Raw genomic sequence first — 25,183 nt, forward strand, 5'->3', positions numbered from 1 at the left:
GGTCCTGCCCCCGGCCGCTCGCCAGGCTTTGGCCGCTGCCAGAAGGAAGAGCGGTTCTCGACCCACGCCCGGTGGCCGTGAGGAGCTGCTTAAAAGCCTCTGCAGAAATGCATCCAAGCGGAAGGCAGCTCCCGAAGGGCGATCAGAACCGCAGCAAATGAGGGGTGGGAGGGGGCGCAGGACGTGTCGCCAGCCCCTTGCTCAAAGCAGGACCAGCCCCAACGAGATTATCCCAGCCTAGGCTTTTTAAAACCCGGCTAGACAAACTTCCAAGGATAGTTTTGTTTTCTTTACTTGCATCTGGCTCTTTAGTAAGAAAGTCTGTCACACTGTCCCAATGGGCATGACTGTATTTTGCCGCAGCAAGCCAGGAAAACTAGTGAGGTTGCAAAATGGGGAGGAGTAGGGGGCACATGAAAATCCAGCGGACTTGCATTGTTGCTGGCACAGACTTAAAAAAACGCTCACCTTTTCTTGTTGACATGTTTAAATGTTCCTAGAAAAGGTACCACAAATCCATTAGTGTTGTGGAACTTGTCTGTTTTTAATGCATGATCAATGGCCACAAGCAAAAGATGAGCAATGCACATAGGATGTGCAGTTACTGCTGTAAATGTGGAGGCATTTCTTTCAAGTCCTTCACTAGGCATTTGCATGTATACTGTGGAGTCACTGTTGATTGTCACACAGTGTTCTCACATTCGGCTGTACTCTCTCAACACATCTTGAATCCAAACTGAGATGATCCCTGCATTGCACTGAAGAACAACAGAGGATTTTAACTGAATTCTAATTACAGACTTATTTTTATCACAGGTGTTAATTGCTGGCTGTCCTGCAAGCTCAGGGGTTTCTTCAATTACTAGAGAAAATTTCTCATCACTCAAACGTTCCTTAATCCCTGGTTGGTGGTGGGTGCAGCCCTGGGCCCTAAGCATGTAGGCCTCAGCTCCACTCAACTCCCTCCCTCCCTCTGGAGGCCTCAATCTCCCTCTTCTCCCCCCACTTACCTGCAGAAGCTGCTCTCCAGGATGCCTGGCAGCCATGTACATATATATGTACATGGTACTCCCTGCCCAACTATCCTCTTCTCACTCCCTTCTAACCCCCTCCAGGCTGGAACTCCACGAGCCTGCAGAGGGCTCCTCAAAACTGCAAAATCCGCAGGTTTCTCCTGTAAAATGAGAAGTCCGTTTTTGGCTCTGGTAAAAGGTAAAATCTGCAGTTTACTCCGTTTTTCTGTGGGAAATGGAAAACCCAGATCCCTGGCTAGGCAGGGGTTTGGTCTTTGCCTCAAACACACAGGCGCTGCCCTGGGCTCACCAAGAGTTTGGTGCCTGATCCCTGCTTGGGACCTGGGCACTGGGCTCCCAGCTGCCAACAGAGCTGCCCCTCTCAGCACAACTCCAGCTCCTGCAGTGGCTGTCCGGGTTGCTGCCAGAGGAGCAGTGCATGGGTGGCACAGCTGAGGTTGTGTGTGTGTACATGCATGTCACCAGCTGCCCCAGATTTCCTTATCCCATCCCTGATTTTTTTCCTTTTTCTATAAATTTTGATGATTACCAACAGAAATATTTTTTTTCCATCACCCTGTGATTGTCAGGTGAAATTCCTGTTTATCTACGTTTATCAATAACTTTGAATCCTGCCTGCCAAGTCCTGTGCTCTAGCCCCCTAACCATTTTTGTTGCCCTCTGCTGAACTCTCCAATTTATCCATATCCTTTCTGTAGTGGAGGGCTAAAATTTGGACACAGTACTCCAGATGTGGCCTCAGTGCCAAATGGAGGGGAATAATGACTTCTTTTAATCTGCTGGTAACACTCCCACTACTGCAGCCCAATATGCTGTTAGCTTCGGCAGCAAGGGCACACTGTTGGCTCATATTCAGCTTATTGTCCACTGTAACTCCCAGGTCCTTTTCTGCAGAGCTGCTGCCCAGCCAGTCAGCCCCCAAGCTGTAGCAATGCATGGGATTGTTCCGTCCTAAATGCAGGATTTTGCACTTGTCCTTATTGAATTTCATGAGATTTCTTTTGGTCCACCATCCTCCAATTTGTCTAGATCACTTTGAATCCTAGCCCTACCCTCCAGTGCATCTACTACTCCCCCTAGCTTGGTGTCATCTGCAAACTTGCTGAGGATTCACTTTATCCCATCTGCCAGGTCATTCATGAAGATACTGAACAAAACCAGCCCCAGCCCCTGGAGCACTCCACTTGGTACTAGCTGCAAACCAGACATTGAGCCATTGATTATTGCCCTTTGAGCCTGATGATCCAGCTAGTTTTCTATCCACCTTACAGTCCATTCATACAACCTGGACTTTCTGTGCTTAGGATTCTTCTGGAGGAGACTACCTTACTCTATTTCCCCCCCCCAGTGTATTTTTACTCTACAACATTTTTAGGCCACACCAATAATTTATAAAGGGCTTCAGGTTGAGGACAGACAAGGTGCCATGGGACTTAAGCACCAGTCCTATTTAGCATGCCTCCCATTATGCCACACATACCTGGCAGGATGTGTTGGGATTTTGGGAATGGAGATGAGAACGCAATTGCACCCTACTCGCCTGAGTAGGCAAATTGTTGAAAGATTCCATTTTCATTAAACATGGCTTATTTGACAGCAAAAGTTACAGTTAATAGATGCTCTTTATAATTATTCTATCAGGACCATTTGTTTTGCGCTCATTCCCTCTATAGTAAACAGTGAAAACTTTCATAGTTCCCAAATATTTCAGAACCTTTTGCCTAAAATTAGTCATCAAAATTCATATTTTGGCACTGTAATAAAATGGGGTAAGTACCCAGAAATCTCAAGAAAGTTGCTTTTAGAATATTAAGAACAAGACGACAGGATCATGTTGTCATGTTACTTTAGCTATTTTCACCATTAGTGGTGATACACGGGGTACATGCCCCCCCCCAGAGTGCTAGTGCACCCTGTCAGGCCATGCTCCCAGTTTAGCCAGTGGGTAGGTGGGCAGGTGCCGGCTGGGGACCAGGGCTGCCAGCAAAAGCGGCTGCATTGCTTCCAAAAGTGGAATGGCTTTGTGTGTGTGTGTGTGTTCCGGGTGGGAACCACCCAGTCAGCAGGATTGGCGGCAAGGGAACCCACCCCCCCATCAGCGTGATGGGCCGCTGGGGTACCTTCCCACCTGGTTGTTGACTGGTGTGTGTGTGGGGGGGGGGCAATGTGCACCAGACAACAGGCACCAGTCGTCCATGTTCACCATGCAGTAATTACTGATATTAATTTGATAAGACAGTAGTGCCTTCTGTAATAAATAGTTTGTGGTGCTAAAACTTGAAGTTTGGCACAGAAGAGATAACATAGGATTTTTTCACACTAGTTTCACTTTATTAATTGAGCAAACCAGGTATTCTTCAATTTCCATTACGCAGAATATATGAAAATCATTTGTAACTGGTAATTAGTATAAAATTCACTTAAAATTACACCACCACAATTTCCTAAGCACGTCCAACAAAAACTGGTGTTCAGATTTTACATATCAGCAAAGTGTCTTTTCATTCTCCATTAAATAATTCTGCACATGGTTGCTCAGTAATATGGTTCTTATAGCTGTTACTTGTAACATTTATAAATTGCTTATCCGGATTAAGGTGGGAGACTTTTCAATCACTGGTAAGGAAAAATAAAACAGAATAGGTCAAATTAGCCACTAAGAACTACTATTTAAATCTAAGTCTGATCATACACTGTTTATTGTTCAGTATTTTATTAGAAATATTAAACAGCACAAGAGATTCAGTTTTAACCTTAGGGATGCGAGTTTATCATAGCATCCATCTTAGCATCTGGTGATCTGCATGGAGATTTTTTATAAAGTCATAATGCTTGATGTCTACCTGATTCATGGTTAAGCAATGGAGATAAATTATTTACTACTTAGTTAAACATGCTGACAAACTGATTGTAACTGGGATTGCAAACCATGTTGAGAAAAGTGCATAATTATAAAAAATATGCAAAGGTGCTAGACTGTCTGAATGTTACGAAATGCAGTGTTGCTGTGTTTTCAAAGTGTCCCTGCAGTAGGAAAGCAGGTACTTTAAGTAAACTGCATACAGTACTTTTCTGTTGAGGTTCTCAAACTTGGCAAAAATAATTTAAGTATATTCATACAATTTGTTTTTTAGGGCCTCTGCAATGGAACATAATGCATCCAGCTAAAGAGAAAATAGTTTGTATACAAAAATGAAGCTGTATTAATATTTTCAATTTTTTTTAAAGTACAAGATAACCAATAAACGCAAAGCCATTATGAGCTGAAGCAAAAAAATAAATGATGAGGACAACCACCCACGTAGTCTGGACTCACTGTCAGCTCCCCTCAAGAGGAAGGAAAGGGGTATTGGGACTGCATCAGGGACAGTTCATGCTCCCTACAAGGCAGTGGTTGGGGTGGCAGCACCCATGTGGTGCAGCAGTGGAGGGGTATCCATACAGGCACACAGAGCAGGCAGGGGGAGGGAGGGAAGAGGGGGAGGATCATTTGCATAGCCCGCACCCCTGGCTCATGGGCTGGTGGTGTGGCTCCCAGGGCCTTAGAAGTTGAACAGTCCTGATATAAATCCTTAAATGGAACTGAGAGCTGACACAGATTTATAATATATATTTAACAGTACAATTTCTAAGTCCTATTCTTACACTTTCAAGTGTAATCTCTTTCCATCCAAAGAATAAGCAAAAACCTCTTACATGATCTTTTCATGCTAATTAGAATTGCTAATTAGTTTTGTTCTTCGTTTTCCCAAGAACATTCAAGGGTACAAGGCTTTAAAACATTTCTTACTGCCCTCCCCCAAAACACAAAGTACACAAATACTCTCTGTAGGTACTGAGAATATATTGAAGTAAAGCGCATGAAAACTATTTTAGTAGGTGCTTGGTACAACCCATAAGCAGTGAACCTGCCAAACAATTTTGGATGCTTCTGAATTTTGGAAGCACACATCTTGCTGGTTTTAATTTTTGGCCACTCTAAAACTGAAATCTGATCTTTTGAGGAAGTTGTGGGCTATCAATGCCTAGCAAGCAAGTGCTGCTTTGAAAAAACATGCCTTTGATAGACTTGTGACTGTTTTGAAAGTTAATGTTGAAAAGGAACAAATAGTAAGTTCACACGTGGATATTTTTCTAGGTTAAAGGGCAAGTTCCCTTTGCCCCTTCAACAGGGAATTGCAGACTCATCTCATTTGCTCTTTTGGTATCTACATAGGGCCCAAAGAAAATACTGGTATCACAGCTGCTTTAGTAAAAGGAGGCACTGTTGCTTTAGGAAAAGGAGACTATGGACAAGAAAAAAAACCTTGAACAGTATTTTTGTGTGGGGGAGAGGCTTTTTTCATTTGTTTTTTGGCTGGAAAAAACTGCTGCTTCTGCCAAAGAAATGAGAGCATTTCCAATCAGAAATCTCTCTCTCCTCCCATATCAACTTGAAGTAACTCTTCAGTAAACTCAATCACCAAAAGGAAAATTATAAGAAGTGTAAATAACTAGGGAGGAATATAAGAACATTGCTTGGGCATGCAGGGATGAAGTCAGGAAGGCCAAAGCACAACTGGAGTTGCAGCTAGAAAGGATGTGAAGGGTAACAAGAAGGGTTTCTATAGGTATGTCAGCAGGAAGAGGAGGATCAGAGAAAGTGCAGGTTCCTTACTGAATGGGGGAGGCAACCTTGTGACAAAGGATGCAGAAAAGGCTGAAGTGCTCAATGCCTTCTTTGCCTCCATCTTCACAGGCAAGGTCAGCTCTGAGACTACTGCACCAGGCAGCAGTTTGGGGAGGAGGCAAGTAGCCCTCAGTGGTGAAAGAACAGGTTAGAGATTATTTAGAAAAGTTGGATGTGCACAAGTCCATGGGGCCAGATGAAATGGACCCAAGGGTGCTGAGGAAGTTGGTTGATGTGATTTCAGAGCCACTGACCATCATCTAGAAAACTCACGGTGATCAGGAGAGGTCCTGGATGATTGGAAAAGGGTCCTGTGTCCATATTTAAGAAAGGGACAAAAGATGATCCAGAGAGCTACAGACTGGTCAGTCTCACCCTCAGTCCCTGGAAAAATCATGGAGCAGATCCTCAAGGAATCCAGCTCTAAGCACATAGAGGAGAAGTTGGCAATTGGGAACAGCCAGCATGGTTTCATCAGGGGAAAGTCATGTCTGACCAACCTGATTGCCTTCTATGATGAGATGACTGGCACTGTGGATTCAGGAAGACCAGTGGATATGGTGTACCCTTGATTTTAGCAAGGCTTTTGATATGGACTACCACAACATTCTCCCAGGCAAGCTAAGGAAGTATGAGCTGGATGAATGGACTGTAAGGTGGATAGATAACTTGCTGGAGCATCGGGCTCAGAGAGTAGTTATCAATGACTCTATGTCTAGCTGGCAGCCAGTATCAAGTGGAGTGCCCCAGGGGTTGGTCCTGGGGCCAGTTTTGTTCAATGTGTTCAGTGACCTGGAAGATGGCATAGAGTGCACCCTCAGCAAGTTTGCAGATGACACCAAGCTGTGGGGAGTAGCAGATACACTGGAGCATAGAGCTAGGATTCAAAGTGACCTAGACAAATTGGAGGATTGGGCCAAAAAGAATTTCATGAGGTTCAACAAAGACGTGTTCAAAGTCCTGCACTTAGGATGGAATAATCCCATACACAGGTACAGGCTGGGGGCTGACTGGCTGGGCAGCAGCTCTGCAGAAGGGGTCAAGCAGGTCAATGACAGTAGGTCAAGGGAAGTGATTATTCTCCTCTATTCAGCACTGGTGAGGCCACATCTGGAGTACTGTGTTCAGTTTGGGCCCCCCACTACAGAGAGGAGGTAGACAAATTAGAGAGAGTCAGGTGGAGGGTGACAAAAATGTTGATGAGATTGGGGGATGTAACATATGAGGAAATACCGGAGCAATGGAGTTTATTTAGTCTAGAGAAGAGGAGACTGAGGGGACTCAATAGTAGCCTTCAACTACCTAAAGTGGGGTTCGAAAAAGGATGACTAGATTATCGATGGTGGCAGATAACAGAACACTGAGCAATAGCCTCAAGTTACAGCAACGGAAATTTAGGTTAGCTATTTGAAAGAACTGTCTCCCTAGGAGGGTAGTAAAACACTGGAACAGGTTATCCAGAAAGGCGATGGAATCTCCATCCCTGGAAATTTTCAAAACCTGGCTAGACAAAGCTTTGGCTGGGATGTGGGGATGGTTCCACTTTGAGCAGGGGTTGGACTAGATGACCTCCTGAGTTCTCTTCCAACCCTAATTTTCTATGATTCTGTGAATGGCTATACACTTCTCTTGGGTGGTGAGGACCCCCAGTATCCCAAGGAAGAGGGAAGGAAGGGAGAGCATTGGTTCCCTGATAGGTACCCAGGGGCAAGCTGTCAAAGTGCCTGTGGGGACCCTCCTGCTAGTACCAATTCACCCTGCCAATTAAGAAACCCTGGTCACTCTATGTTTATGCAAGGAGTGGGGCCTCATTCCCCCAGAGTTGCACCTGTTTGCTATGTACCCACGCTGGTCCAAGCTGTGAGGGAATACACCCTCAGTTCTGCTGATCAATCAGTTAGAGATGTGAATTGTGGGTAAGGGAGCAAGGCAGTTGTGCTGCAGGTAGATTTATCTCAGACCCAAATAGGTCCAGGTGCACTGCCTCCTGGATCTGTGCACAAGGTGGGAGTCAGGGGCAGCAGAGCTACGTTAGCATCAGCTGGAGGCAGATGGTCTTCCATGGGGGCAAAGTAGCAGCCTCTTATCTCCTCCTGGCTGGAGTACTCATCTTTCAGGTTACTTTGCTGCTCTTGAACCAGAAGGTTGGAACTCCTGTAGGCTCCTTTTTGGACCAGCTTTTCCAGTGCTGCAAGTTTCCCTGAAGTATGTAGTGCTGGAATTGAATGCTTGGCCATGCCCATAATCGACAACATTTAAAGCCTCAAAGATCTTGCCCATTCGTGTTATGGGAATGGCCACAATCCAGATCCACAATATACTTGTTTGTATCTGACTCCTGATAGAGAGCACACACACCAATAAAGAGATGGTGTAGGGAACTATAGGGATTATAGCCTTCTCATTGCATCTTACTTGTATTTCTCTTTGCACAAAATATCCTTCAATATACCACTTGCTCCATATATGCAGCTACTGCACCAAAGGAAACAGATAACCTACTGCAAGACATAATTTTAGCCTTGAAAAAATTCTCATTTTTAGAATATTTGCAATCCAATATGTTACTGAACTTATTTCATTCAAACCTGATCACTGAAACAAAAATAAACAAAGTGCAAGAAAATTTAAGGAAACTGATGGCTTGTTAACTCTTACACATTTATGTGGTTTATAAACGCGTATTAAAGATGCTTGTTTAATCTACAAGAACAAAAAAAAACATTCATAAGCCCCTGGCTGACTAATGCTTACGGTTTCTACTTGCTCAGTTTTCTAAAGGTATTCATTCACCTGTGCTTACTGGCTCTTACTACAGAACTAGGATTTCTCCATCTCTCTCCCATAATACCTGAGAAAGTAAAGTGAAAAAAAACCTAAGCTAAATGCGGTATAAACTTAATGTATCAAATACCATATATGTCAGAAAAATGTAAATGTTAAGGTTGTACCACTTTAACATTGCTTCCTGGAATGCATGTATAAGATTTTTTTATATACTCTGTAATCATGTAATTAAGACTCTAAACAATATTTTATAAATGTCAAAAGAAACAGCATGACAGCACAAACAGCAGCATAATACACAAGTTTCAGAGAAATGATAAAAAACTTTAGATAACTTTAATATTTGTATCAATGAAGTTGTTGGTATTTAATTATACTTTATATCGCTTAAGCAATTACTACAAAAATGTCTAAAAATTGACATATTTGCATTCCCTAAGCAATAATTTACTAAACACACTGTAAGAAATAACTTGAGACAGAAACACTTACACACTTTTCCTTCTTTTTCTAATTTCCTTAAGTGGCAGGTGATGTTATTTTCTGCTGCTTTATATAAGGGTTCAGGAAGATCCTAATAAAAACACAATGATTATATTATGGTCATGCAACTTAAATATTTGTCAGTTTTGTCAATTTTTTTTTAATATACTGAATTAGCTATGAACAATGTAACTCCAAAACCAGAATTATTTGTTAAACACTATCTATGTAACTGCAAAGAACTGAAACAATTATGTCCCTTCCCTCCCCCCTTTTCTCACAACAGGCTTACCAGCTGCACCTGTCTGTTCTCCACACTGCTGGGCTATGCTCCTGGCCACCTGTGTGCTGTGATGTGGCTGTGGGAAAAGGGGGGAGGGAAGGGGCATAGGGAGTAGATCAAGGCCCCTGTGGTGAGGGAGGGAGGGAGTGGGGCTGGGGCAGGTGCTACACAGCCAGGGCAGGGCATGGGATGAAGCTGTGACTTATCTGGGAGGCATGGAGAAGGTAGGAGTGGCTCTCAGCCCTGCACACACCCCCGGAGAGCATGTGGGGGGCATGTGCCCCTGGCTCTGCAGGTGGGGAAGGGGGAGCTGCCACTGCAGGCTGGGGCCAGGGCTGCACCAGGCTCCTCCTGGTGGGATGAGGCTGGGCCAGGCGTTTATCAGCCACATCAGACAAAAAAAGCCGACTGCCAATACTTTCAATTTTCCTCATATTGGTGCCGATCTGATATTGCGATCAATGTATCAGTGCGCCTCTAGTTTTATGTGATGTAAAGAGCTGGCTTGGTAAATAGTTATTTAGAAAATCTGTATCAGGATTGCAAAATAGGCACCTAAACACTAAAACCTTAGTGATGTAATAAAAATTTTTTGGATTTTAGTGATGGGACAAATTCATAATGATTAAGATAAGCATCGAAACTTTTGGATGATAATCTAAAGTACTGAAGCGCCTTCCTCGAAACCACTATTTCTTACACTACTGTTTATTCCTCCAAAAACAAACCTGCTCTATTACTGTTTTGTTACCTGCAAGGGGGAGAGGGACAAATTTAAAATCAAGGGGTGTATTTACATGTACAATTAATGTGAAGAAATAAACTCTGGCACATAGTGTGCTGGAGTTCATTGCTCCTGGGTGCCACATTTACACATGTATCCAGAACCACAGCATGTTGAGCTTGGTCAGAGCAACCCTGGCTGGCAGGGGACCTGGGGGGAGAGGTGGGGAGGTCACCAGGACTGGTATGACCTGGCTCAGTGTGCTGTGGAGGGGCTGGCTGGGGCATGAGAGTGCTCCAGTGTGGGGCTAGCTGGCAAGGAGCCCCCCACAATGAAGCACCCTTTGTGCCCCAGCCAGCCCTGTCAGCATCTACATGCATGCTGCTGCATAGTACATAATGTTGCAGCAGGATAGCACTTGTATTTAAAAGTACCAATTTACAACAGCATTTATTAGTTTACTGCAACTTAATAGGTAGATGTAGAGATGCAAAGACTTTACTGTGGAGCTAACTGGGCATCTCCGCAGTAAACACCTCGTGTAGATGTGCCCAAGTAGTCTGTGATACAGGTGGGAATGTTGAAAAGCCTGCCTGAAATCACACCTGGAATCTCTTTCACAATGCAACTGTTACTGTGTTCCTGATATCCTCTAACTCAGTGGTTCTCAACCTTTTTGGTAACAGGACCCATTTGTAAAGATTGATTGCCAGTCCCAATCCAGTGTCCCTCACTCCCAACCCACTGCCCCCTGCTCCCAAGTGTGTGGGGTAGGGAGTGGGGGTGTGTGGAGCATGGTGGGGGGGCCACAAGCAGCCCCTTGCAGGCTGGAACTCTGCCTGCCTGCAAGAGAAGAGCCATGGTTTCCCACATTTTTCTCCATTAAAGGAGAACCCTTTCTTAAAGTTTGTTTGCAACCCTTTCATATAGTCTTGTGACCCACAGGTTGAGAAACATATCCATTTATCTCACCCAGCTCATCTCAGTGTGATGAGTGGGCAACAGACTCCCAACCTTAATGCTGGGATAATTGCTACTCTACAAAACAGCCAGAAATGGACTGTATCTACTCAGACAGGTAAAATATACAGCAGTTTCCACCTGACATTTATAAACAGCCATAAGAGTGAAAGTTTGCTGTACCAAAACAACCCACAGTAGATTGCAAAACCCTTCATAAACCTGTCCTGCATAGAGTTTAGGGACTGTTAGATAGCAATAGTCTCCTCTCCTAGAATCCAACCCCCTTACTTTTACTTCCTAACTAGGAAGTTCTTAAAAGCGATACTGAGAGTGAAATGATCTCCATACCGTGAGTCCTAAATAGTGAGATTTACCCTTTTGAAAAGAAAGGTGTAAGAGAGCAGGCTTTAGACATCTGTCAAATGAATTATTTATGCATCTTGCTTCAGATAACAAGATCCAGATTATTTTGCCATACTGTAAGCACGTGAATGCCAGATTTCTAACACAGCTGGCACACAGCCTTCTGAAGGCTGTGAGTGCCTGGGGTTACATGTTCTAAAACACTTTGTGGGACTCTCTAAACAACTTTGCATATAATAAAAGTAAAAAAAAAAATATTTAACTATTATCTGACATTTTTCACTGATTTAACTGTTTTGTAACTTAAAGCTTTATCTTCATGAAAATAAGTTATTCACTAAATTTAAAGTAGTTTGTTACTGAAGTTTAAGAAGTTAATAAAAACAATTTAAGTCCCAATCCAGGAAAGCACTTAAGCAATATGACTACTAACATACTGAATGTCATATTTTACACATGCACAGACTATTTATTTTTCATAACAGGAAGCATATGCCAAGTGTGACCGTGTTCAATAATGAACTTTTAGAAGTCTAATACAAATACATACCCCAATGTTTTTAAATTCAATACAAAATAAGGTTGTGATCTTTGATTCTAATCTAGTTCCAGATATAAAAACATTTTAACTAGTATTACCTTGTACACCATTTTTACAAGCTCCATGGGTGTAAATGATTTTTCGGCATTCTTCTGGAACATACTTAAAATTTGCTGTTCGCGCATATTTCGGTGAGAAATATATTCTTGAATTTTGTCATCTACATTGTGTATTACAGGGCCATGTCCTAAGTTTAAACACATTTACAAGAGTAATGTTTTATATAACTGAATTACAGAATCAAGTTAATGAATAATTCATTTACAAATAACGTCTCTCTCAATTAAGTAAGTGTACACTGATAGGCCAAAAGTTTCTATAGTCAGCAACACAAAAGATCTGATCCCCCAACTCAAATAATCAGGTATTCATTTACAGTGAGTTAACTGGGATTAACCATCAGTGCAATTCCCGAGCAAGGACTGAACCTACACTTCTGGATCAGAACAGCAGAACTGAAAAGATTTGAGTGTGAAAAGGTAACACTGCAAGGACAAGGCTGCTGTGGCCTACTTAAACACAAAACAAGAAGAAAAAAAACTGATTAGGAAATGAAATTAAAAAAAAAGAAAAATATTAATTTGTCTGAACAGGAATAACGAAATGGCAAAACAGGTTAACTATATTTGAAATAAACATTCCAACATGGCCATTTCAATATGGAGTCACTCAGATAGATCATAAGTACTTGCTTATAGGAAGTGCTTTGAAAAAAAGGGAAGGACTACAATCCCTATCCAAAAAGAATTGAACTTTATATGGAGACTATCATATGCAAACACAGTTTATATAGGTGCTTTATCTATGAAGAAATTATCTGCCAAAACACAGGGATTTTTCTTTTTACAAACCGTTAAGGTACACAGAAATCCTAGTACTGTAATTTGGACAGTGTGCACTTTGCATGTTGAGATAAAGGAAACTATGTTCATGCGTGTAAGGTTGATTGTTGACTAACCCACTAATAAAAGTTTCTTTTGCAGCTCTTCTGAATCTACATTTCTGGAATTTTTAATAGCCTATAGATGTATTTTGGAGTAAGTTTAAAAAAAAAAAATCAATCAAAATAATTTTTTGTCCAAAGACTTTTGGGAAATTTTGACAGACTCATATCTTTTTCAGTCCCTTGCAACTTAAAAATAATTTTTCATTGTAGTTTCAAACTGCCTTTTGAAATCAAGGAACTGAGATGCAGTGCAAAGCTCCTTTTCTCTGTGCAATTTACAATCCAAAGATTGAAAGCCTTAATTCTCTTCTCCCTTGCACTATACATAGTCATGTATACCAGTATACAGAGGCTGTAAAACACTACCAAGATCAAATACCAGCATTTATACTTGGGTCCATGAATCCTGGGCTCTTTTTCCTGTCTGGGGAAGTGGCAGTGTAGAATAAACACAAAACACTCTTCACAGGTTAAAAGTCTGTGTTGTATGAAGTAGCATCAAGTGAATCCTAAAATAATAAGTACTGCTGGAATCTGTGGAAATTTTAAACCTGATAGACAACTAGGAGGAACTTGTAAGCTTGGCAAAAGTCTACAAAGTCTTCAGCTCAAAAAAGTTATGTATATTCAACTTTCATGCTATATTCAACACGTACACACCTATATACACCAAGCCTAATATACACCAAGACTTATTTTACGCTGTAACTAACATATATGGATGGTCATAAATATGTCTTAAATGTGTACTTTAAAAGTAAGACTTTCTACAAATAATATCCTTCAATTACAGTTTTTTTGCTAATCAAAATAACTGTTACAAACTTACTATATTTATAATCGGTAACACCACTGGTATTGTATGTTAAAAGGATACAGAAATGATTAGTTGAGGTAGGAAACTGGAGGTGGTAAGACTAACTACTCGTCTTCTCTAAAGGGCCAAAAAGTCACATGAAGCATTCTCCACATATATGAATGCTACTGAGAAATATGGAACCAGGTCTGGACATAAACCTGCTTCATCAACCAGTTTTCTGGGTCATTCACCACATTCTATTAGTTATAAACATATACCTTCCTTAAAGGAAGTACGTCCATATTTTAATAATGTAGGTCCTCATATGGCTACCACCATCATAAAACATCACAATCTCCTTTGTGTATGACCCTTGTGAAGTAGCGTCATTACCTTTACATTACAGGTGGGAAAACAAAGCAAAGAACTATAAAAACTGATCTGCTGTAAGTCACAGAACAAGTGTGTGATACAGCCTAGAACTGCTCCTTAGCTCCTAGTTCAGAGACTGAACTACAAGTTCATAGCATGCATATATAATTCTGCTAACATGGAAGGATGTTAGTTAACTTCTCCCACCTAATGGAAGAAATTCTACTTTCAGTTGGTAATACTTTCTGCCATCTTCATAAGACCATAGATTACATGAAGATAGGGTAATGGGAAGTCTTAAAAGTTCATACACTTTGAAGGACAGACCATGTGAGGAGTAGCTAGGCAACTCAGATAATTAACTGCTAAACTAATATGGCAGTAAGAATGGGTTCAGATATGTTACTGAACCCATAGGTATGGGAGACAAATGAGATGAGGGCAGATAGCTGGAGTTCCTAGAAAGCCCACTGCAGAGCAGATTAGCTAATACAGCTAACGTTATTTTCTAATACACAGAAGATGAAATACACTGGTGCATTTCAGAACTATAGCAAATAAGCTGTTGAAAGAAAATAGAAAAATAACAATATTCTCTAATGTAAAAGCAAATAACAAAATCCTCAACCACTTGATTTTATCTAGTCACAAAATGTTTAGCAAAAATATGCTTAGACCCCTATTGCCAGCTTTATAGTACTGAAGCACATAAACTGAGGCATACCAATTCCCTCCCTTCCTCTATAACAGTGATATGCAACTTTTTAAGGCTGTGGACCAGATTAACCCAGTTCAGACCAGACGTGGGGGGAATATGCTAGGACTCAGCCACTGCTGGCATTTTTCTCTGCAGCAGGACAGGAAAGCAATTGCTGCTGAAGCCTCTTGCTGCCAAATACCACTAAAGCCCCATGTCTATGGGCCAAATCAAATGGCTCCGCCAGTTCGGATTCAGCCTGGAGGCCATAGGTTGCCAATCCCTGCTCTGTAATAACAACATGTAACCTTGCTTTGAAAACCAGGCCAGGACATTCTGAAGTGTATACTTTTAAAGTATATGCAAATATTGGTTTAGGTTAGGATGTCAAATGTAGGACCTGTGGGCTGGATCTACCACCAGACTATTAGAAGTTGGCAAGCATGGCCTACTATGAAATTCAAGACTCTTTGGCCCTGCTAGCTGTGGCCATCAGCACCAAGCTTGGGTTGCCATAATTGGATCCCTTCCACTGCCAAGATTTTAGCCAACAGACCCCTCACCACGACCTCTGGATCCCTCACTGTCCCAGACCCCTCAGAGCAGTGGCCGTGGCAGCTATCCCCATTTCCCAGGCTGGATCAGGCATTAAAGGAAACCCAAAGTCTGGATTGGGCCCAGTCTGACACCTCTGGTTCAGATGAATGTAGACATATTTGGAACCCAACACCTCTAATATATAATCAGGAGAAAGTAAATCAAGGTTATATACATGAGAAAGCACATTCTTAATGAGCTTTCTGCCTTACAATGCATGGTGCTCTTTTACAGTTTAAGGGAGAGACATGAAACAGTTGTAGTGCCAAACACAAAAAAACCTGGAAGTTTGTTCTGTATTTGGAAAGCACGCCTTAAAAGAGTAGACAAATATCACCTATGGTTGGAAATGTCAGCCAAAAACAGTGGATGCATAATTTGACTAAGCTGATGTTCCATATTGAAAATATTTATGCTATAAAGTGGGAGGATGGAAAGATTTCTGGTATGAATCTGAGGTTCATCTGTTAAATCAAAATTACTGTATTTTCTCACATAAAACATTCCCCTGGGATAAGATATGCACCTTGTATTTGAAAGGTGGAAAGCAGAAAAAGAGGTCTTTCCTTGTAGTGAGTGAGTAGCAGCAGCTAGGGAGACAAACCTTCTTACTGTTTGTCCTGTGAATCCATGCAGACTTTACTTTCATTTTTGTCTAGAAAGTGGCACAAACTGCCACGGCCATATTTCTTGTATATAATAGACACTCCACTTTCCAGCAGCTGGATTGTGTATAGTTGGGGAGGGGGTTAAAAAAAGGTGTTTGTATGAGAAAATATGGTATTTCATTAATGTAAAGGTCACCTTTGACTTTTTTCAGAACCTACAAAAAAAACAAATGTATTAGTGTTTCTTACTATGATGGTTAATTTTTTACGTTTTAAATGTTTTGTTATGGAGAATCCAAATTCCCAAATCCATGTTTCAATATTAAACACATTAAAGATGATAAATACCATTGAAGTTAAAGTTTTGTTTGATAACTTAAATATTCCAGTTTAAGTATTCATATTTCTTAACTAAAAGATGGTTAATAGAAAAGTGTGGATGCCCTCTGGTGGCCAAAACACATTTTTTAGTTCTTATACATATTTATAAGGTACTGGCAATGAATATATTCTGATGTATATTCAGTCCAAACCAATTCACATGCTTAGTAAAAGTACACATGGTAAAAGTAGATATTTACATTAGGCAAATGGACTCACTGTGACAAAACAATTCAAAACAATTCATATAAACGCCTCCAAAGTGTGTTTGAGAGTGGGAGTAAAAGAAAAAACAAATCTCAGGAAGAGGCGACTTAGTCTGAATAACATTAAAGCACAAAATGTAGTTACTCTCATTACAGTAAAAATTTTACTATATTAAAAGAGCAGTAATAGAAATTTTTGATTGGCGAGTGCTTACTGCTTGCAGAAGTGGACAAAAAATTTGTGGACTATGTATACAAATTAGATATGACTGAACCCAGTATATAACAAAATATTTATGGCTACTGACCACTGATAAAATATAAAAATATATACTGTACTGTAATAAAGATCTTAACTGAAAGAAGCATATGAAAATGTAAACAACTACAGCAAAACAAGCCTTTGGTGGAATTTCATCCTTTTATAATAAGATAGGCAGAAAAGTAGTTCTAGCAGCACCAAAGGTCTAGAGATCTAAGATAAGAGTCTGTATGGAACAGAACTTTTGGGTGCTGAATCTATGGCCCACCCAAAAACCAAAATGATTTTCAATTAGTTTTTAAAGGGGCTTTTATCTCTACCTAATTCTACAATGGGGGGAAGGGATGATGAGGCTCATGCAATCTGAAACCAGACTGATAAAGGTGAGCACCTTGGCTCAATGAAGACTAAGTACTGGATGAAAATTAGACGTTTTACATCTAACTACATACCCCAAGAAAAGCTGAGTTTTTTGGTTGTAGCCATATTGGTCTAAGGACATGGGCAGGCAAAGTACTTTGAGCAGATGTGATATCTTTTATTAGACCAACTGAATAGTTGGAAGAGAGCTCTTAGCAAGCTTTTGGGCACAGTCACCCTTCTTCAGGCATAGGGACCAGCAGACTCCCTATGCCTGAAGAAGGGTGACTGTGCATGATTAAATGGTAAAATCTGGCACATTACTTGCTTCAATTTTTTTCCTGGAGTGCAGAAAAAAAATCAAAAGAAACGGACTATAGTATATAAACTTTGTAAGGCAGGCAATGTGGACTACTGGACAGAGGCCTGGGTACTATTCTCAACAATACCACTGATCAGCTGATAACTATAGGCAAATTATTTAACTTCACTTTCTTCATTTTCCCCATCTGTAAACAAGGTGTGCATCAGCTTTAATAACACTTCCCTCCCATAAAGTAATTTAAAAGCTATTGATATATATAGCACGTTATATATGCTAATTTATTTTACAAAAAAAACATTTCAAGTATATTATAAGGAGTAAAGGCACAGGGCAGTGTCAAAAAGGGCACACCTAAAAGGTTAAGAAAGAAAATAGAAACAGAGGGATGAAGTCAGTCATGCAGAATGAATGGTGTGAGGAAAAGTAAAAAGATAAATGAAAGAGGTAGGAGTTAGGAAGTGAAGTTCTGAAAGAGAGTAGGGAATTAAATCTTAGTCACATAATGAGTTTTTAAGTTCAGTCTTGATAAACAAGAGTCATGCTTTACATGAAAACTAATGTATTTCCAGAACAAAAGAAAAGCAATGTCAGAGTCTAAATCAAATCAGAAGATTATTAACAGATACACAGTTTGAGGTCATATGAATACTTCAAATGGAATATTTAAGTTATCAAACAAAGCTGCCTTTAATGGTATTTATCATCTTTAATGTGTTTAATATTTAAACACAGATTTGGGAATTTGGATTCCCCAAAACAAAGCATTTAAAATGTAAAAAAAATAACCATCACAGTAAGAGACACTAATACACTTGGTTTTTGCAGTTTCTGAAAAAAAATGTCAAAGGTAACCTTTCCATTAACAAAATAACATATTTTCTCACATACATACACCTTATTCCAACCCCACCCCCCAAACCCCTAAACACAATCCAGCTCCTGGAAATTGGAGTATGTATTATATACAAGAAATATGGTAAGGGCAGTTTCTGCCACTTTCTGGACAAAAATGAAAATAAAGTCTGTATGGATTCATAGGAAGGAGAACAATGAGCAGGTCTGGTTCCATAGCTGCTACTACTCAGTTACTACAAGACCTTCTTTTCTTTATTCTGCCTTTCAAACAGAAAGTGCGTATCTTATCCCAAGGTATGTTGTATCTGAGAAAATACAGCATGGATTCATCAAGAGCAAGTCATACCTGACTAACCTGATTTCGTTCTATGATAAAAGTGACAGGCTTTATGGATGGGGGCAGAGCAGCAGACACAGTATGCTTTGACTTAAGCCAGCCTTTTGACATTTGACTAGGATGATTTAGTTAGGAATGATCCTGCCTTGAGCAGGGGGATAGGCTAGATGACCTTGTGAGGTCCCTTCCAACCCTATTTTCCCCATGATTAATTGAATTTACAGTAGAAATCCAGACTGCAATAAACAGCTATACATTCCATAAACCATGATCACTATTCCCAACTTTTTTATACCACCCCGACCAAAGCAGCCAAAAAAGCAAATGGTCATAGGTACTTAACTAACATACTTGACCATTTCCTTCTTTGTTCTTTTCAGCTGTGAGCAAAGTGCACTGGTTCTGCTGTACAGTGCATGGATCCTCTGAACCGTCAGTTCAGAACTTTTCAGAAGTGCAAATTTAACACAGAATCAAAAAGATGTCAGCAAGAGAAATAGCTATTATAGTAGGCAGCCATGATGAGGTATGAGCAGTTTCCTGCAGTATTATATCTGCATTATTATTTGTCAGTAATAAGTGGTCTTATATTGTTATAAGTAAGTGGTGCATCAATAGAGATTTTGGGGGCCAATACCAATAGCCAATTTTTAAGGAGGCATGTAAGCAGATACTGATCCGATTTCCGATACAGCTGTGTCCAGCTGGTAAGTCTGTTGTGGTAGAAGGGGAGGAAGCAGGGAAGGGGCATGGGGGCGGGCAGATCAGCGGCCCGCATAGTGAGGGAGTGGGGCTGGGGCAGGTGCTGCCCAGCCGGGCAGGCAGTGTGGGACGGAGCCGCATCTCATCTGGGTGGGTAGGAGAGGAGAGTGGCTCCTGCTGCTGCGCACAACCTAGGAGGACATTGGGGGGGGCGTGGATGCCCCTGGATCTGCAAAGGGCGGGGAAAGTTCCAGCTGTGGGCCAGGTTCAGGGCTCTGCTGGGCTCTTCTCGGCAGGGGCTGGGCTCCAGACGGGCAGTGCCAGTGCTGGGGGGGCAGGGGCTACAGCCGCCCCAAATTCTGCTGTAGCCCCTCCCCCGCCCGGCACAGCCCTGGCTCTTCCTGGTGTGTAGGTGGAGGCGGGGGTTAGACTTATGAAATCCAGTGGAAGCACTAGGATGGGGGGGCTACAGCATCGCCTGTAGCCCTCTCCCAGCGCTGCTGTCCATCCCAAGCCCAGTCCCTGCCAAGAAGAGCCCTGTGCAGCCCCAGCTCCAGCCCACCCACCCTGTGCAGATCTGGGAGGCACATGTTGTGTGTTGTTTCCTCCCCCCCCACACCATGAGCCATAGGGGGCTTGGCCGGGCAGCGCCTTCCCCAGCCCCTGTCTCACTCCCTCCCTCTCTGTGGGGGGCATTGATCTGCCCCCCTCCCCTACGCCCCTTCCTTTCACATTCCCCTTCCACCACAATGGACTTAACAGCTACACACAGCTCTCCAAGCTGCTATGCTGTGCTCCTTGCCACCTGCGTGCTGCAGTGCAGCTGCGTGCATGCACAGGCGTTTATCAGCCAAAATATTGGCTGCATGGGGCCAATATCCAATGCAGCCAATTTTATTTTTATTAGTGCCGACTCAGTATTGGACCAATGTATTGGTGTACCTCTAATTAGAAGATTATATGTTAAACAAATGTATACTGTTGATTTAATTATGCAATTCAATACAAAGATACCAACCAGGATATATCAAGACAGCTTTAATCTGCAACAGCCTTTCCAATGATTTCATGTACTCATAGAGATCTTCAAATATTGCCGTCCCTTCTCCTAGAATACAGTCACCAGAGAATATAGCATTTTCTTCTATGAGATGCAAAACCATATGATCATCAGTGTGTCCAGGTGTATATAAAACTCTGTTAAGAACAAAAGCATAAATTTACATGCAGGATGTATGTAACACAAATACCCCTTACAAGGAAAAGAAATATATATAAACATGTGTTTGTGATTAATAAAGAAAATACAATTCTATAAAGAATTATTATAGAGATATGAAATAGCAATGTAACAGAAGGTAAGATTTAGGTTAACCCATTATAAATTCCTAGATTTCATAAATCCATGTGGGATTTGGCTTATATCATCAGTCAGAAACCTTTTTAGGCTGCAGGCGGAAATTACCCAGATTGGGTCAAAGCTGGGTGGGCACAAGGACCTGGCTGCCACTGCTGCTTCTTCCTGAAGCCCCATGTCTACAGGGTGAATTAATGGGCTCTGCAGTCTGCATCTGGCCCACAAGTCATAAGCTGCTGATTCTGGACATAGTTAGCCCTACATTCTATAACACAAGTTTTTCTATTACACATGTAGTATCTGAGCATTTTCCAGCAGTGCATTAAGTGATACAACTAATCTCTCTCATGTGGCTACGTTTTCTCTTATTTACTTCCCTACAGGCAAACTGTATGCTCAGGAGTTTTATTGTGGCTAAGTTCATAAATATATGTGCATGTACATGCACTCACACACCAAACACACAGATAGACCTATATGTCTACGTTACACCTGCAAAGTTGAAGAAATGCACCTTACAGATAGAGCAGAATGGAATGAGGTGTGAAAGGATCCTCCTCCATCTTCATACAAGTTCACACTATAGAATCAGGCTGTCCCTGTATCTTCTGCATTTTTGATCTTCACCTTTACGTAAAATGTTTCACTGTGCCAGAGGAGTAAAAATACCAGTTCAGAATCTTCATCCCAGAGCTTTCACATCTCCTGGGCCCAGGCCAGGGAGCACCTTGAGGATAATGACCAAGACCTGAAACTTGATTTTAAGTTCTTTGATAAACTAGTGCAGGGAACAGAAAACAGTTTAGGGTGTTCACTATAGTCCATGTTGCTAAGATCCTAGTCAGCATTTTGAAATCTCCATAGTTTCTTAAAGACTTGATGGTGTTGTGCCTAGGTATAATGCATTTGTGTATTCCATCCAAGAGCTAATAAAAAGTATGTATAGTTGTGCCCAGGTCACTTTGCCAAGACAGGCAAAGTCTTTCAGCCAACTGAATATGGTTTAAAAATATATTTAAGAATAAAAGTCCAGGAAGGACCTCCTAGACCATTAAGTCTAGTCCCCTATGTTCTCAGGCATTTGTTATCCAAAGCAATCGCCAAAATTACCACTTCAAATCCTTACCCTCACAACTAAAAGGAAAAATATCCCAAACACTAAGAATACCATATAACATGCTACAGGTAAAAGTAAGGGGGGGGGGGAAACACAAAGGCACTTCCAATGAACTGACACAATGATAAAGCAGCGGTTAATATATACTTAGTGGATCCTACAAAAAGGACCACGTTCCATACTACACAGGAAGACAAAAATATCCACAGTCCCTGCCAATCTGATCAATAAAGGGGAAATCCTTCCTAACCTCAAATTTGGCAATGGGTATGATCTTAAATGGAAGATGAAGATGCTTTAGCCAGAACCTCTTCTAGGTTTTTTAGTACCAACAGGAACTAAAAATAATGCTCTATTACCTAGCTCTGTATGACATTTTAATGCTCTATTACCTAGCTCAGTATGAAACTGCTTACTAAATAAGACCAACATTTTTAAATATGTTCCTAATAGGGTCCACTCCAATTAATAGTTATATGCCTATTTTTACCCCCTATTTAAACTGTACTGGGCACATCTACACAAGACACTAAATGTGCAGTAGACTAATTCTATTGTGTTTGTGTGTCATGACAAAAGCCATGCTAATGCACTAATGTGCAGTACAATTAGTCTACTGCTCATTAGTGTCACTAAGAGACCATGCGCTGGGGCTACTGTGCAGTAGCACCGGTTACTGCATATTGAGTTAGCACCTATAGCATGAATGCACAGTCACATGGGTGGCAAACTGACTCCAGGGGTGCACCCAGGGGGTGGTGGTGGATGGGTTGATGTTGACCTGGGAGAGTGTGGGCAGCGGAGTCCCCCAGGGCTTGGTCCTTGGGCAGGTGCTGTTCAACATCTTCATTAGCGACCTAGATGAGGGTGTGGAGTGCAACCTGTTCAAGTTCGCTGATGACACCAAGCTGTGGGGGAAAGTGAATACACCGGCAGGCAGGGACCGCATCCAGGCAGACCTGGATAGGTTAGAGAAGTGGGCGGATCTGAACAGGATGCGGTTCAACAAGGACAAGTGCAGAGTGCTGCACCTGGGGAGAGGGAACCAGCATTATGGTTATAGGCTAGGGGCTGACCCGCTCAGCAGCACAGAGGCAGAGAGGGATCTTGGAGTCAGGACTGACTCCAGGATGAATGAGTCGCCAATGCGACGAAGCAATAGGGAGAGCCAACCGCACCCTGTCACGCATCAACAGGGGCATCACTAACAGGTCCAGAGAGGTCTTGCTCCCCCTCTGTGTGGCGCTGGTCAGGCCACAGCTGGAGTACTTGTATCCAGTTCTGGGCGTCACACTTCAAGAAGGACGTGGAGAACCTGGAGAGGGTCCAGAGGAGGGCCACTTGTATGGTTGGGGGCCTCCGTGGCCAGCCCCATGAGAAGAGGCTGAGGGACCTGAATCTCTTCAGTCTCTGCAAGAAGAGACTGAGGGGGGATCTTGTGGCTGCCTACAACCTTATCAGGGGCCAGCAGCAGGAACTGGGGGAAAGTCTGTTCATCAGGGCCCCCCTTGGAGTTGCTAGGAACAATGGCCACAAGCTGAGGGAGGATAGGTTTAGGTTAGATATTAGGAAGAACTACTTCCTGTAAGGGTGGCCAGAGCCTGGAACAGGCTTCCCAGAGAGGTGGTGTTCTCAGCTTCCCTGGAGATCTTCAAGAGGAGACTGGATAGGCACCTGGCTGGGGTCTTATGACCCCTCCCACCCCCAGGGCTCCTTCCTGCCCATGGCAGGGGGCTGGACTCGATGATCTGTCTAGGTCCCTTCCAACTCATTGATTCTATAATTCTCTTACAGGTATTAAACTTAATGCGCAGTAACAATAGCCCATTAATGTATGTGTAGATGTGCCCATTTTGTCCTAAATTAGACCCAAGTGGCATAAAACCACCAAGAAATCCTTAGACCACTTATTTTGACCGTCTTCCTAGCACTTCTTAAAATTATTCTCACTTATGTTCTTTTCCTTTACCTCTTCTGCTCCTGACCAGTTTGGGAAACAGAATGCATGCAAATGATATACCAAATTGTCATTAAGTCACTCAGAGCCTAATGAAGTCTGCAGGACTCCATACGATGTGCACCAATTGTACACCAGAACTCTCAGTCTTATAATACCAGTGGTGCTCCATGTTTTTCCCCAGCAGGCCAGATGGGCAGTGCCCATTCCATCCGCAGCACAGATCCAACGTTCTTGATCCAATGCCTGGGGTTGGCATGGCAGGCACCATCTGGCCATATGGATGGGGGCAGGGAGCAGGCCAACTTCAATACAGCCTGGCAGGGGAAAGAAGCTTAAGCCAACTACACAGTAGCTGGCCCACCCCAGCCCTGCAGGGGGTTGGAAGGGGGTGTGGCCTGTCCTCAACAGGTAGAAAGGGGGCATGGCTGGGCCCCAACCCATAAGTGGCAGGGGAGGGTTATGACTAGGGATCCTGGTTTTCTGTGATAAAAAAATCATATATATTGCACATAGCATTTACAGGCACCGCATATAGCATGCGTCCCAGGATGGCTGAAACAGGCACCGTGTGTGGCATAGTCCTGGAGCTGCTGGAGTGGACACTGCATGCAGTATAGCTGCTGAGCTGGCCAGACTGCACCACATGTGCTGCCTGTTCCAGCCAATCCAGGATCCATATAAAACACAGCACTTTTCAAAACCAGCTGGAGTGGCTGCCAGATCAAGCATGCTGTGGGGAATGGAGGTCCATGGGCCAGATCAAGTCTGCAGACTAGATCTGTACCACAAACGCATGTCATGCATCATCTGGGTCTGATCAGATCCAGGGGCCACAGGTGCATGCTCTGTTCCATGTGCATCTGATCAGACTCAGAGGCAGCACCTGAAACCAGATGGCAGGATTCTGTGGGTCAGATCCAGCCCACTAGCCATAAGTTTGACACTCCTGGTCTGAATAAATTAAATACACTGCACTGCCCTTACCCATTCAAGTCTATTATCCTAGCACAGAATGATATTAAATTAGTCTGATATAATCATCTTCTAAGTAAACCTAAGTTGTGTTTTGTTCCATTTGCCACTTCCTTCCATATCTTTACCTATCCTTTCCTCCAGTATGTGTTGGTAGCATTGGTATGGCAGTACTATTAAAGTTGAGCTGCCAGCCCTATAATTGTTCAGACAACATTCTCTCTCCCTTTTCTGAAAACAGGCACTACATTTACTATTTTCTAGTCATAAGGTACTCTCTCCCTGCATTGACAGGTTCTGAAAAATCCACACTGTGAGATAGTGCTTATGCTAAGCAAGGCCTAGCATTAAGAACAATGCACTAAAACTCCCAGAATGCTTCAAGGAGGTTGAGGAGTCAGCGATTGACATTCTGGTAATCAC

General features: G+C 42.3%; 1 protein-coding gene across 2 annotated transcripts in view; it reads right to left on the bottom strand.

Moving 5' to 3' along the window:
- Positions 1-3,342: 3,342 nt before the first annotated feature.
- The window catches only part of LACTB2 (lactamase beta 2), a 26,882-nt gene continuing 5,041 nt past the window's right edge, over positions 3,343-25,183 (bottom strand). Inside the window, exons 4-8 of one of the 2 annotated variants that reach the window (XM_019549082.1) lie at positions 20,373-20,551; positions 11,946-12,094; positions 8,983-9,064; positions 8,497-8,554; positions 3,343-3,650 (exon numbers count right to left, since the gene is read on the bottom strand). In XM_019549082.1, the coding sequence (XP_019404627.1) occupies positions 3,644-3,650; positions 8,497-8,554; positions 8,983-9,064; positions 11,946-12,094; positions 20,373-20,551 (475 nt within the window). In that variant the 3' untranslated portion in view covers positions 3,343-3,643. The remainder of the gene's footprint in view (positions 3,651-8,496; positions 8,555-8,982; positions 9,065-11,945; positions 12,095-20,372; positions 20,552-25,183) is intronic. The other variant, XM_019549089.1, reaches the window with a different exon arrangement.

The sequence above is a fragment of the Crocodylus porosus genome, unplaced genomic scaffold (assembly GCF_001723895.1).
Source record: "Crocodylus porosus isolate Cpor-Errol unplaced genomic scaffold, CroPor_comp1, whole genome shotgun sequence".
NCBI classification, from domain to species: Eukaryota; Metazoa; Chordata; order Crocodylia; family Crocodylidae; genus Crocodylus; species Crocodylus porosus.